The following is a 14,945-nucleotide window of genomic DNA, read 5'->3' on the forward strand; positions in this document are numbered from 1 at the left end:
AAGATCACATTAACATAGTTCAGCAAATATGCAAGAAATATATCAACTGAAACAAAAGTGATTTAAAAAAACAAGAAAATAGGGATGACTCAGTGTGCTGATCAGCTCCAGTGGCACATAATGTGAGCATAACACACACACACACACACACACACACACACACACACACACACACACACACACACACACACACACACACACACACACACGCGCGCGCGAGCATAATGTTTTAGCTATAAACACGATCAAAGGAGCAGCAGACACATAAAAACGTGCTTGTTAAAATTCTGTTGGGGTTAAATTAAATAGCAGAGCCGAGTTTGCTAATAGGATCCATATAAAATACTACAGGTAACACACACACACACACACACACACACACACACACACACACACACACACACACACATGCTGCACGCACGCACGCACGCATGCAGACATACACAGCAGTGACAGATTGAGTGAAAGGGAGAAAAAGTCCAAGAAAGGGCAACTGGTACAATGAGACACGGTGACAGGAAAAAGGACTTTGAACAAACTAATTTCATTGGAGATGCTGTGGCTCAGGAAGCAGAGCAGGTTATTCACTAATTGGAAGGTTGTTGGTTCGATCCCCAGATCCCCTGGCTGCATGTCAAAGTATCCTTGGGCAAGATATTGAACCCCGAATCAGTATCTTGCATCATGCATGGCAGCCTCTGCCATCAATGTATGAATCTGTGTTTGAATGGGTGAAGGTGAACGGTGTATTGGAACAACACTATATCAATGCAAGTCCATTTACCATATATGTGAATTATGGGAGCAACCAACAACACAGCCCAAACTATGTACTAATGGTATGCAGTAAAAATATGTAGTATTCAGTATATTGACTGTGTATTAACAATACAGCAACTGCTACAGAGGCAGAAGTTGTTACTGATGTTTAGTGAATTTTGTTTAGGTAATGAAAAGTTTCACAATCTCATTTTTAAGAAGAATTTGCATAGGAAATGTTGGCGCTGCTCAGTTAACCAGGTGATGGCAAACAAATTCAGCTTCATGTTATAACATGAATGTCATAAATGAATCATTGACAACTGTGGACAACTGAAAAACATTCACTTTTACTTTTAATGTCAATGTAGCAATCTTGTTAGCAAAGAGTAGCCTATTTAAACATTCAGCAGAAACAAAGCAACATCAGCATTGTTGTGTTTGTGTCCACTGAACAAATGATTTACAGATGAATATGTACTCTCTGTTTTTTGCTCTCTTTAGTTACAGTAACACTTGCTTCAGGATATCAATGGGATGGCTATAATCAACGGCCAGTCAACAGCTAAAAACATTGATTACGGCCTTTTCAAAGAGAGGGACCTCCTGTCTAATTTGCTCTTTAAGCACTTTGAAATCAATATCCAGGACTAATTAAGACACATCATAGATCAAACTAGTCTCAGTATGAACTGTGACTGACTCCGCCTCTCTGACTGTGTCACGCGACACTTAACAAACCCAATTACCTCTTTTTGTTGTTGTCCATTAGTGTGCGTATGTGTGTGTGTGTGTGTGTAAGTGTGTGTTAGCAGGTAGTTGTGTGTCCTTGCATGTGTTATTTATTAAGGTCAGACTTAGAGTTGCTTGAATGTGCATGTTAGCTCTACAGAGTAATTGCTGCTATATTTGTGTGTGTGTGTGTGTGTGTGTGTGTGTGTGGTTGTGTGTGTGTAAAGGTATTAGCCCTAGTAAATAATGCAGCCTCCCTTAATGAAGCTTTAGTTTGATCCTTTGACTTACTGACACATGGCAGCCGTGACACCTCGACCTCATTAGACATTTAGTTCTCTTTGAAAAGAGAGTCTGAGTTACACCTGAGATACAAAGCAGAGTCCTGGTTTGAGTTTAGCGCATTTACAACATAACTTTGTGAAAAATGTATTATTCTTAGTCTTTCTCATGAACAATCAAAAAAAGCTAACAATAGTAAGTTTGGAATAACGATCAGTTCAATCAGTGACTGCTGTGATCAGAGTCCTCAGGTGGCAAACCTGTGTGTACATGGAAATTAGCCACGGTAAATTATTCACTGTCTCATTATCCATCTTTATTTGGATCAGTTGACCTATGACACCTGACAGCAGTGACAGCTGCCTGTCAGGGGGAGAAATGACCCCTTGTAAGCAAAACTCTTAGAAGAGGAGGGGTCCCTTCGCTCACTGGTACCTTTCAAAAGGTTTCTTTTTAAGATGGACGCTGAAACTGTTCCCTCACTACTTCAGTGATGGCAGTGCTAATACTTAGATATCAGGTTTGATTTGGTGCTCTGTCACACACCAGTCACCATAAAAAGTGTCACAAAACACACAAAAATAAATCAATGAAGAGATGAGATGAGATAAAGAAAAGAGAAAAAAAATGAACTGTCCATTTCTGATACTCTCTGTGACAGACAAACACATGATAATAATCGGTTTGTATACAAGGGCTTGAATACAAACTTTGCTTTGTGGTAATCGGTGACCAACAAGTTTCAAAATTTTGAGGACAAAAAGGTTTCAGAGAAACAAGAGACAGAAGCTGAGCTCGCCACTCTGTTACAAGAGGCTCTCCTGGTGTGTGTGTCTGTGGGGGAGTGACAGCCATACTGTTCATCGCAGCTAACATTACTGTTCATCAACCCTCAGTATTCTCAGCAAACACTGAGACATTCAATGACTTCATTCAATATAATTCATGGAACGTGTTATTTGAATGCCAGTGTTTGTGAAGGCTTGCGATTGCTAATACAACCAGCAGCCATGTGTGAGAGGCACAAACTGCTGCTATGGTCAGCTACCGTTCTGCCATTTAAACCTGGCGTGGCAGCTAACATACAAAGAGGACCGCAGCAAACCGCCAAACTGGCCACAGTTAGAAAGGAGCAAGTGAAGTCAGCTGAACTAAGAGTTCAGATCCAAGCACACAAGCTAATTATGGGCAGAAAAAGTAGTAAGCAGGGGAAAAACCACCTGTATTTACTCCTTTGCCAACATTGCCAGTGCCAACAACAACACTGTCAACATTGCTGATCATCTTAAAGAGCCATGGTTTGTGCTCTATGCAGCTGTAGGCTGCAGAGCACAGCTACTGAACAGCCTGTAAATCAAGAAGAGAGTTTAATATCAGCTCCTGCTGCATTTAACTTTCACAAGACCTGAAGAAGAATTACCACACACCACAAATACACACATATTGTAAACACACACAATGACATATAAGACGACATCTCTCTCTCTGTCTTTCTCTCACACACCAACACACACACACACACCCTCCCTATCAATATTTCAGCATCTAATTATCCCTGCAGAGATCTGGAACAAAGGTTGTGTGCAGCCATGGCCTGTGTGTGTGTGTGTGTGTGGTCTAAACATATCAGATTTTATACCTGTACATTAAGACACATTAGCAAAAGGTGAGCAACACAGTGAAAGTAAAACATCCTGCAACAGAGAAAGAAATGGAAAACGAAAGAAGGGAAGGAAGAGATGGTTCAAACGTTAAAGTCTCTAACTGTATCTGTCTACGGTTTGCTGCTGAGCAGGTAGAGTACAGTGAGTTTTCAGTGCTTTTTCCTCTGAAAACAGTTGTCTGCTGTGACTGAAAACCAGCCTGTAAGAGCGGTGAGAGTGAGACAAGTAAAGTTGTGGGCCTGGCAGCTTAACAATGAGCTGAACTAAACTCTGTAAAGCTGAGGGGAGCTGCAGCTTCAGCTGATAACTCAGTAGGTTCATCACTACCGGAGACACTTTCCACATCGCCATTTCAAACATTGTTATAGTAAAAATATTGATTATAGCCACTTTAACAAAGAGGTCAACAGCACATATTTTCAGACAGTCTCTTTTGGAAGACATTCATAATGCTGCACCCTTCACGGCCTATTGATGGGCCTGAGGGAGACATCACCAAGCCCCCACAGGGAGAGGCAGACTGGCAGAGTAAAACCCTCTAATGGGACGGCTGTGGACTAATATTGAAATGATTATGGGCAACTTTCTGAGGCAACCCAATAGAGAGTGACAGATGAAGGGCTTTTACTGTGCATAGAGGTTTGCACGCATGAAATTTCAAGTGAGAGATGCAGTTTGGATGTTTTTTTGTGTTTGTGGAATATGAGCAAACAAAATAAAGTTAATGTGGATGATTTATATTATAGTTTAGCAACTTTATGGATTTTTTTAACGTCACAACAGGAGTCATCTCAATGAGGAATCTCACTCGACAAACCCAGTTTTATTCTGCTCTGTAAGTTAGTTCTTGGAGAAGTGTGTTTTACACAGTAAAGTCTGTTAACAGGTCTTGGGAAGTGTTACTGCATATGTGAAAAAAACTATATAATGTTTTTGTGGCTCCAGAGGAAGCTGTGTAATGTCTGATTGATTGCCTCAAGTGATGGATGGTGAAGATGTTGGATGGGTCTGAAGACTACAAGTATGATAAATAATAAACTTTAAAAAAAACACTCCACACCTACAAATACAATTTTTTCACAAGCTAAGAGAGCTTGTGAAATGTAGTGAACTTGCTGCTTGCATTCATCTCCCAGCTGAAACTACAGAGGCTATCAGACTATTGTCTCTTGAGGCGCAAAGTGGTTTTATGAGACAGGACGGGCTGAGGCTAGTTGGTTAGCATGCTAATATGACAGGACAGTGACAGTCAAAAGTTGTTTTCTGCTTGTTTTGATGGCCTCAATAGGCAAAAGAAGCCAATTAATTCTGCTTTAAGTAATTGATGTTGCTGCGTTGACATCTAGAATTTGCTCACATGAGCGGATTGTGTTGAAATATGAATGTTGACATGACCTCGGATACACCCAGTTCACTAAATGATATCTTAATGTATTCATCAAGATAAGAGTATAAAAGCTTTATGAGTACCCAGGGAGGGACCAGGAGTCAAACTTAATCTGCTGCACAGCTGGATAAAACTCAGAGCTTGTAAATAAAATCAGACCTCAGAAAATGTTCTTATTTTATTATTGAAACTGTGTTGTTGTCCTGCCGACAGGTGGATCAGCTCAGAAAACGCTTATGATTAGTTATGGAGGACATGGACCATCAACACATTTCGTCATCAATGTGGAGGACAGATAGATAAAGAGATATCCAAGTGTCAAAACCATCTTTAAACTAGCATTGATACACAGTATATTTAATTTTGGTAAAAGAAATAATAACCAATCAACTACATCTTTAAAAATGATCAGTCTTCAGTTAATTGGAAAAGTAGAACAAGACCAGATCTGATCATTTCTACATAACCAGTCAACTAATTCTGCTGTCTTATCCAATCAGAGCCTCCATCAAGGTAAGCACATCACTTGTTCCCGACTAACCAAGAGGTGACACAATTGTCTTCGAGGTGTGAGCACTTCCCCTCACACATTGTTTCATGTCAGTTGTTGGAGTTTTGCGGAGGTAAATAAACTCTCCAATAGTTCAAACAATTTGAGGAAAGTCCAAAGAAAATAATAAATATAACTTTGTGGAGAAGAAATGTACAGTATATTGTTAATCACTTCACAATCCCTCATATTTACTGACCCTCAGTGGGAAACCCATGTTGTACAGTACATAATAACGGTTTTACTTGTAGTCCAGTCACAAACTGGCAGCAGGTGATTCATGAATAATTAGCCGTGCAGAATATGATACCCATCAAAAAAGCAAGTCATAACCTGAAAGCTACAGACTGGTGACACCGCTCAGCAGACCTAAAATGATGAATCACTAACAGTAAACAGTCCTAGGTTACATGTGTCTGACACACACACACACACACACACACACACACACACACACACACACACACACACACACACACACACAAACACACAGTAGTAAGGAGAGTAAGGAGATTATGCAGAAAGCCAACATGCGTCTCTAAGCCTACTGACTGACTGTCCTTACTCTTTTGCGTGATCTGAACTCTTCTCAGTCTCTCGTTCTTCAGTTTCTCTCTCCGTCCCTCCTTCGTTCCAGTTCTGGTCTTCTAACTGACGTCCTCCTCTGTGGAAGGAAGGATGAAGAACAGGAGAAGACAAGGAGATAGTACAGTCTTTCTTCAGGAGAGGAGTTGCAGAGAAACCTTTTAATCCCACAGCAGAAAAAGCTTGAAGAAACAGGGTGACACTTCCATCTCTATCCTTTCCTCCTACCTCTGAACTTTGCCTCTCGTGGCTTCTTTGGTTTCCTTCTCCCTCCTCTGGTCAGTATGACTCTGTCTCTTTTCCTGCCTCTCTCTGCAGATCATTTGCTCATTGTTTCACTCTTTATATCCAGTGCTGAATTCTCAGAAATGTCTGATTTTCTTCTTCTGCTCTTTTCTCTTCCTCTCCTCTCCTTTTCATGTGAAGGTATACAGACGTATAATGGGTGAATGACTCCCTCCTCCTGTTTCCTCCCGCCCTCTTTCGCTCCTGTTGGTATTAACGGTGACACGGCAAGCTGCTCATTCACTGCCACTGATCCCTGTTACAGCTGAGAGAGAGTCAGTGGGGGGTGATGAGGTAAAGCATAGAGGAGGTTGTAATAAGACACAAAAGAACACACACACACACGTAGACACACACACACACATGTAGACACACAAACAATTTCTTGGGTTCACATAAATCTAAATCTAAATATAAACATCCAAAGTCGAAAGCAATAATTTATACTGCAATGACTTTTTTTGGCAGTTCAGAGCAGCAGCAGCAGCAAGAATGACATATCATCACTTTTTAAGTTGATGTGTTGACCATGAAAAAAACAAACGACCAAACTACATCGCTCGTTGGAAATGTCATGCCTCTAAACCTCCTCTGCACATTAAAAGCTCTTCACTTATCACTTTTAATTTGGGTTGTCTGGAAAGTTACCCATAATCAATTGCTCATGGGTTCAATATTAGTCCACAGCTGTCCCATTAGAGGGTTTTACTCTCCCAGCGGGGGTTCAGTGTGTGTGTTGTGTAAAGTGTGAGGGGTACTGACACCGCCTGCAGGGCAACCAGGGCTCTCTGGTGTGTTCAGTATAGCTGCCAGTGTGCTTCAACACAACTGTAACATCCAAGCAGCAGTTGGCCAGCTGTGCAGAGTATGAACTCTCTCAAGACTGTTTTTTGCCCTTTTTTATGCATTAGGGTTGTACGCTTTTGAAAAAACAGACATTGCAAAATTTTGTTTTTCTGTGATAGAAATTGCGATATTAAAAAAATTCAGGTATTATCACCTGAGAACCTTCAGAGAATTTTACTTTTGTATCAAGCAGTAAAAAAGTTGTAGCATGAAAACTTTTGAGTTTATTTGCCTGACTGAACATTGCACATCCTGCGATGTGACTATTGCGAAATGATATATTGTGCAGCCACACTGTACATAATGATTTCTGTCACTTTACATAAACGAGGGCATCACTATGGATCCCCTCCAACCGAGACTGAGAGTCTGAAAATGTGTGTCATTGTCCCCTTAGTTGAAGTGGCTATAATCAATATTTGTATGTATGAAATGACGATGTGAAAGGCGTCTATTGAATTGATAAACCTAGAGAATTATCAGCTGAATCCCCTCGACTTTACATCAACAGCACACTCATTGTATTTAAAATGCAGTATACCTTTTTGCCACTTTTGTGTGTGTGAACAAACACAACATATTGAAAATCATTCTTAGAATTAGTACTGTATGGAGTTGGAGCATTGTGAAGGTTTGCGTTAAAATTATATAGTAGAGAAATTGTATCTATTTTATGGCTGTTGTTGCCTTGTTTTGTTCTTTTTCTTTAAGAACATACTGTTATTGTTACTACTAGGATTTTGTAGGCTATTATAAGGTTAAACAAAGTGAAATTTAGCATCTGCCAAAATCCATGGTGAACATAATAAAATGCTTCATATATTTTTTGCATTTCATGGCATCATCATTACCAGGGACCAGGACTTGCTTTCAGCGTTTACAGTCCTAATCAGGCTGCACGTTCATGTAAACACACAAATCGCACACACAAAATACATCATCAACTGTAAATGTAAGTGTAACTGCCCCGGGTTGTGTTAACTTCATCTCATTAGTTTTATTAGCCTGACAGTCAGTGTAGAGGTGCTGCTCAAACTCCCTCAGGTGCCCCAGTGACAACAAACACTGGTGGGGGTGGGCTCCACCTTTCCTTCTGTCAGCGCTTCAGAAGTCACCCATTCAGTTTAAAACACGAGGTTCCTGGCTCTGGTTCTGCTGACACCATCTTACCACTGACTGTATCCATCACATCGCAGAGATAATTATGTGAGTGTTAATGTTAAAGGTGCATTATGTAGTTTTGAGGAAGAACTTTTAATGAGAAGAGAAAGATCTTCATTGACTGATTTTTTATGCCTAAACACATAAATAAACAAACTCTTTGTTTTCATGACGGAATAATCTGAATAAACAAACTGATCTGAAAGGACAACACAGTTTCATACTGTTTTACTTTGCTTATATGTGGCGGACCCTGCCACCTTTCTAGCTTCAAACAGTGGACCCTATTTCCTCTGAGAACAGCTTGTGTTTTAATGGAAAAAATAAATATTTATGAGTTTGTATTATTACCTCATTATTATTGAAAATACGACATATCGCCCCTTCAATAGTATCTCTTCTAATAATACACACTTAACATCAACACTCATCAACACACTTTTTTTTATCTGATGACCTTAAAAAAATAGTTCATTTAAAAATGTGCTATTTTGGTTCTGACTCAACAAGCAATCTGCAAAGTAACTAGTAGCTCAAGGTATCAAAGTACAAAGTATAATGTTTGAAACCTGAATGTTCAGCGCCATCCAGTGGGCACATTCTGGTACTGCAACACTTACAGTGTAGTTGTTTTCATTGATATCAATGTTACTAACTTCAAAGTACAATTCCTTACTCATGTTATTATTACAAATAACATAACTATTGATTAAAAACCATATCACCTGAGTGTTAACAGCTGACTGCTGGAGGTCAAGTTATCCGTCTGTCTTCAGAGTTTGTCATGAGTGTTTGCTGCCATCCAGTGGTACAAAAGAGGAACTACATCAACTTGATGTGGCGTAATAACAGAAAGATTTCCGATACTTTCATAATATTTCTAATTCAAGAAACTGCAGCAAATAAAAGAGAGATATCGATTACATTGTTCAATTCCTTTCAAGTGGTAAGAGACAGTCACAGTTAGAGACTCCACATCATAAGTATAAAGGTAAAGATATCTAATCTCAGTTTTATTATTTGGAAGTAGCCATGTTAGTATTGATGTATAGTGTCTGTTTATTAAATTGAAAGCCATAAAACTCAGAAGAAAAGTTTAATCATTTTTTTTTAGTTTTTCTGAGTGTGAGATGTTTTGAGCTGAAGGAAAGGCAGGAAAATGTGACCTATCACAAACACGGCAGGTGCTTTTCATATATCAACTGTTCATATATGAAAAGCTACATGTGCCGCTCGATCAGTGAACTTTATTGACGATTTTAACATTTTCTGGGAAGGCAGACACCTCTTTAAAGCACATGGACTTTGCCTAAACAAGTCAGGAGTTAGATTGTTCACCTCCAACATATTTTACTCTGCATCACACATCAGTTGCCCCTGCCAAGGACAAGAGGCGAGACAAACCCAAAACAACCGATAAGACAGAGCCTTGGAGGAGAACTGCTACTGCCTGAGATCAGCTCTGAACATAGAAGACCACTAAGCCGGTAGGAGTCCTCACCGCCGCCATCTTCACCCCCCCAAGAGTCTCATTGAAACAACCATCACAACAGCTGAAACGTCACCGCACCCCTCCACCTCCTCAGAATCACCCTGTGCCTCCACAGTCTGATAACTCACATCCTGTCTGTGTAGGACAACTACTCTACCTGATATGTGCCGGCTCCGGGCTACAAAGCTGATATCATTAATGTTTCCCCTCCAGAAAAGCTGTGGAGTTCAGGAGCCTCCTCAATTCCTGTGTTGACAGCTAATAGAAAAATGGTGAATCGAGGAAACACGAAGTGCTTAAATAAATCTGCCAATTTATTAAATTTAGCTCCTGTTCCTCATCAGCCACAAACTGTCGCAAAAAATTGCCCAATTGGTTTTGACTAACTAAATGTAGCTTTATAAAACATCAGGTCTCTGGCAGGAAATGCTTTTTTAATACATTATTTTATCAGCAAACACAATCTTAATGTTATGTTTTAAACCGGAACGTGATTAGACCAAAATAACAGTGCAGCTGTTCACATTGAATCAAGCCCTCCTTTCATAAGTGACACTAGAATGCATAAAAAAGGAGGAGGTGTTAGTTTTCTGTTTGATGATTTACTGAAATGCAATCAAATGTTTATGAAAATGTGTACTTGTTTTGAATATATGGCTCTTCAGATAAACTCGTCTTCTCCGGCTATATTTCTCTCTAGTCAGAAAAATCTCCTTGGAGAGATGCCACACTGGTCAAAATGGAAAAAAATAAATGTCAAAAAGCTGAGCTCAGGTGGTGAAAAACAAATCTCCAGGTTCATTATGACATTTATAAAAGGGAGACTTTGCATTGCATTAAATTTAGAACTGAAAACGCCAAGGCAGTCCTCCTCTCCTGATACATGAAAAACTACAAACCGAGCCAGAAGTCTTGGTGTAATCGTGGACTCAGACCTGAATTTAAGCAGCCACACTAAGACAATTACAAAGTCAGCCTACTATCACCTTCAGAATATATCAAGGATTAAAGGACTTGTCTCAGCAGGATTTCGAAAAACTTGTCCGTGCATTTATCTTCAGCAGCCTCGACTACTGTAACAGTGTCGTTACAGGACTCCATCAGACTCTGCAGCTGACTCAGAACGTGGTTCCTGTCTGTCAAAGAATTGATTTCAACATCCTGCTGTTGGTTTATAAAGCACTGAATGGTTTAAGGCCAAAATACATTTCTGATCTGCTGCTACGTTATGAACAATCCAGACCTCTGAGGTCGTCAGGTACAGGTCTGCTTTCAGTCCCTGGAGTCCAAACTAAACATGGAGAAGCAGCGTTCAGTTATTATGCTCCACATATCTGGAACAAACTCCCAGAAAACTGCAGGTCTGCTCCAACTCTCACCTCTTTTAAATCAAGGCTGAAGACCTTTCTGTTTGCCACTGCCTTTCATTTTCCCATTTTTTAAAACTTGTTTTAATGTTTTTTTTTTCTTGATGTCTTCCTACTTGTTTTTAATGTATTTTAAACACAATTTTTAATGTCTTTTAATGTAATTTATGCCCCTGTATAGCACTTGCCTTGACTTGTCAATATCATCAGCTGGCCCTAAATGAACAGCTCATGTGTTGAATGATGTGAACGAGCTGAAGGTTTTGTCTGGTTTTCCCGTTTCCTCTCAACTTCTGCCCTATTTCTATATGCTTAGACATCAAATATCCTTTTTATAAAAACTTATGGTTCTGTAAAAGTGTAAAAAACATACCACTGTAAAATTCAACAAATTCATTTATTGAAAAAATATTTTTTAAATACAGCAGGATTTGCTTCAGAAAGACAATGACAGTACAAAATAACGTAATAAATAGGTTGTCATCTAGATTTAATTCAAGTAGGCTACTTTTGATAAGTGCTGCTCTTTTGAAACTGAAGCTTATTCATTGTTTGCAATCATTTGAAGACCCACTCCTCGAGATTACTGAGTTAATTAATTTACTGTACATTTACAGAACTGTAACCACATTTTATATTATGTCAAAGATCCGTCGATACAGTATACACCCTGTGTATATTGTGAGATGGGTGACACATTCTCGTCCCTAAGCAGCTGGATTTCCAAAATGACATCTATCACTGTTCTCAAAACAGCGTATCAGCAACAGGCGAACAGGACCTTCATCGCACTTTTACATAATGGCGTAGGCAACAAAGCTCTTTGGTAAGATTTAGGAAAACAATGTGGTTTGTGATAAAATAAGTACTTTACTACTTAGTAATTTAAGAACGTACATGCTCTTTGATGTGTTTTCAATCATTTTTCGAACAGCAATGGAGCTCTGTGGCACAGACAAACGAGATATTTTTGATTGTTGCTTATTAGATATGTCATGTTAAGACTGCAGCTAGACCCCCACTAAGATGGTGCACATGGCAAATGTTATACCTGCTTAACATACACAACAATGTCGGGTCCGTCAGTGAGCGTCTGTGACCCTAGTTATTGCAGCATGTCCTGCACTGTTGGCACTAGTCTGACCTTGTCGGCAGCTTTTTGGCCAGCTGAGCCTGTAGAATAGGTTAGAGAAATCACTCTCATTGGCTGCTCGGCTAAGCGAAGAAGTGCACGAGAAGAGAAACTGAAAAAGAAAGAGAAAGCCCCTTGAGTCTGTCGCTGTAGTATCAATGATTTCACCCATCTGGTGCAGTTTCTCCTTATTTTTTCTCCTCTGCCCTCCACCAGAGCCATCTGCAACTCCTTACACATATTCTTGATTAGAAGTGTCTATATACTGGCGAGAGTGGTGTCAAAAAACATTGCTTTATCACATCACCGGTTTGTATATCCCCAGTCCTGAATTTTCTGGTTTCCATTTTTGATTGATGAAGACACACTACCACTACCTGGTGGTTTGGAGAGGTATTTCAAAACTAGTAGGCCGTTGGCTGTAATCCTTGCTGTGTGTTCTAGTGCAGCGTTTTGGCCGAGACTCAGGTGACACAACAGTCCCCACTAGTTTTTTGATGCTTTGTTTGGTGTGTCTCTGGCATTTCACTGCAGAAAGTGCCACCTCACAGAGCTGCTAGTATGACTGTAGACTCATATAAACAATATAAATTAGGCAGTAATGTGGGAAGTAATCATACCAGTGTTCACAGTCTGTCAAACATCTGCATAGTAACAAGCATGGCTTGCTTCTTACTTTTGAACATGCACACACATGAATAGATGCTACAGTATGCTGTCCTTTTGTAGGAGTCCACATTCCCTGAGCACAGTACTGACACTCTGTGTGAAGCGGGCGCCGTAGCTCAGCAGTCGGCCGTCATATATCAGCTTGTCTTGTGTCAGCTCGGGTTGTCTCGGCCGTCTGCACAGACAGAAAGCAGACATGACATTTATAAACAGCGAGTAGTGAGAGGAGCCGTCTGTTTAGTAGATTTGCATTTAAGAGATTTATTTTAAAAATCACCTCAATGATCTTCATAGACACACAGGAGACTGCTGGGTAATTTAACAATGCATTTTATTTTGGCATTTATTTTGTTTAACATTTTTGGAGAAGTTGCTGCTTTCAGTCACTTTGGTATAGTGAAAAGCTTTAAATAACAAAGTGCTCATCAGCCTCAGCTTCTCTTGCTCTGACAAAGACACTTGTCAGAGGTGAGACTGATAATTTTAAACTGATTTAAAGTGCTCAAAACTAAACTAAACTTTGAACATGGTGTGAATAGGAGAGATATATCCCGACCACAATGTTAAAGGAATCAGATTGCTGTAGACAGGTGACTGTAACCTGGTTAGTGTGCAAGTGCATGTAGACAAACTGATGGCCAGAGCAAATGTGTGCTGTGGCATGTTTCACTGGAATAAATCAGCCAAATGCATTAAATAAATGTCTTATCAAAAGACAAATCATTGCAGAAGTGGGTGTGCATGAGTCTACCTTGTGTGGTACATCCGTGCTATATTCCTGTCAACCCAGGAGCAGGCTGTCTTTGTTTTTGGGTCCAGCAGCCCGTGGACGGTCAGGGAGAACACAGCTCGAGGGTTGACAATGGTCTTGTAGTTGAAGTAAGGAGTGTCTTCAATGATTGGCTCCTGGTACAGGTGGGTCAGGATGTTCACCCCGGGCACCTTCTGCCAGTCGGAGGGCAGAGTCAGGGAGTCGGAGTTAATCAGTGTGATGGTGTTAGGGAACACGTTGTTCTGGAATATGTAACACCTGTTGGCACCATATTTCTCTTCCAGCAGAGGCAACAGCTCCAACCAACTGGTAATAGAATGATAACAAATATGCATTGATAGCATTTTAAAGGCTGACCGGTTAAATTCATAAGCAGCATATAAGGAATTAATAAATACAAGTTGAGTTGCCTTGTGTCTGAATAGTGCTATATAAATAAACTTTCAATTTCAGTAATAAGAGTGTATTTCATACGGTGAGTGTACTCAATAAGGAATGTTTTTTGACACCAGGCATCATTTGGCAGAGCTAAAGGTAGATTTATCAAAAGAAACTTCATATAGAAAGTGCTACCTGTCGACTGACTGGGGCAGTATGAGCTCGTCAATATCATGCAGGGCCATGTATCTGGATTGATACATATATCTGTAAAGACAGTCATGGAGAACAGGAATCTGGCCATGGTAATGGATTTCACCTGGACCAATTTCAGGAAGCCAGCCGCGAGACACATTCAGATATCTGGACAGAGACCAGGGAATCACCTCCACCAAACCTGAGGAGGAGACATTTCAAGGTTTAGATCACAAGAACATGTAAGCAGCCAAGATGTTTCAGTTTAGCATTTTCAGTCTGGGAAATGACTTTTGTTGAAATGACTTTTGTATTATTTCTTAGCATGTTTTTGACGCAATTGTTTATTTCTGTCTGCCATTCCCAGATTCTTCTTCTGCCAGAATTAAAATGCCTACCTTCACATGAAGGGTTCACATGAACAATGCAGCACTGAATGACGCACTGCTGATTCTAATTTTATCTCACTGACATCAGGTCACTCTCCCACAGCTTTATCAGAGCTGAATTAAGTTACTGCATGACACATCCTGCTGATGCTGCTTCAAATTAAATCACTGAATTGGTGAACATGCTGTGGCCTCTACGCCTCACTTCCACATATCTGTGTGTGTGTGTGCAATTCAAGCTAAAGTCCATTTATTCCTATGGGAACCTCCATGATCGATGTGTTTACAAAACTACTCCTT

At 40.1% G+C, this 14,945-nt stretch overlaps 1 protein-coding gene across 1 annotated transcript; it reads right to left on the bottom strand.

Moving 5' to 3' along the window:
* Window positions 1-11,488: 11,488 nt before the first annotated feature.
* On the bottom strand, window positions 11,489-14,433 carry LOC311254136 (uncharacterized protein). The gene is made up of 3 exons (XM_084384537.1): window positions 14,257-14,433; window positions 13,663-13,989; window positions 11,489-13,086 (listed from the first exon to the last, which is right to left on the bottom strand). The coding sequence occupies exons 1-3, from the start codon at window positions 14,322-14,324 to the stop codon at window positions 12,948-12,950; spliced, it is 534 nt and encodes a 177-aa protein (XP_084240663.1). The 5' UTR covers window positions 14,325-14,433; the 3' UTR covers window positions 11,489-12,947.
* Window positions 14,434-14,945: the final 512 nt, after the last annotated feature.

The sequence above is a fragment of the Pagrus pagrus genome, assembly GCF_965226575.1.
Source record: "Pagrus pagrus genome assembly, contig: HAP1_SCAFFOLD_447, whole genome shotgun sequence".
Classification (NCBI taxonomy): domain Eukaryota; kingdom Metazoa; phylum Chordata; class Actinopteri; order Spariformes; family Sparidae; genus Pagrus; species Pagrus pagrus.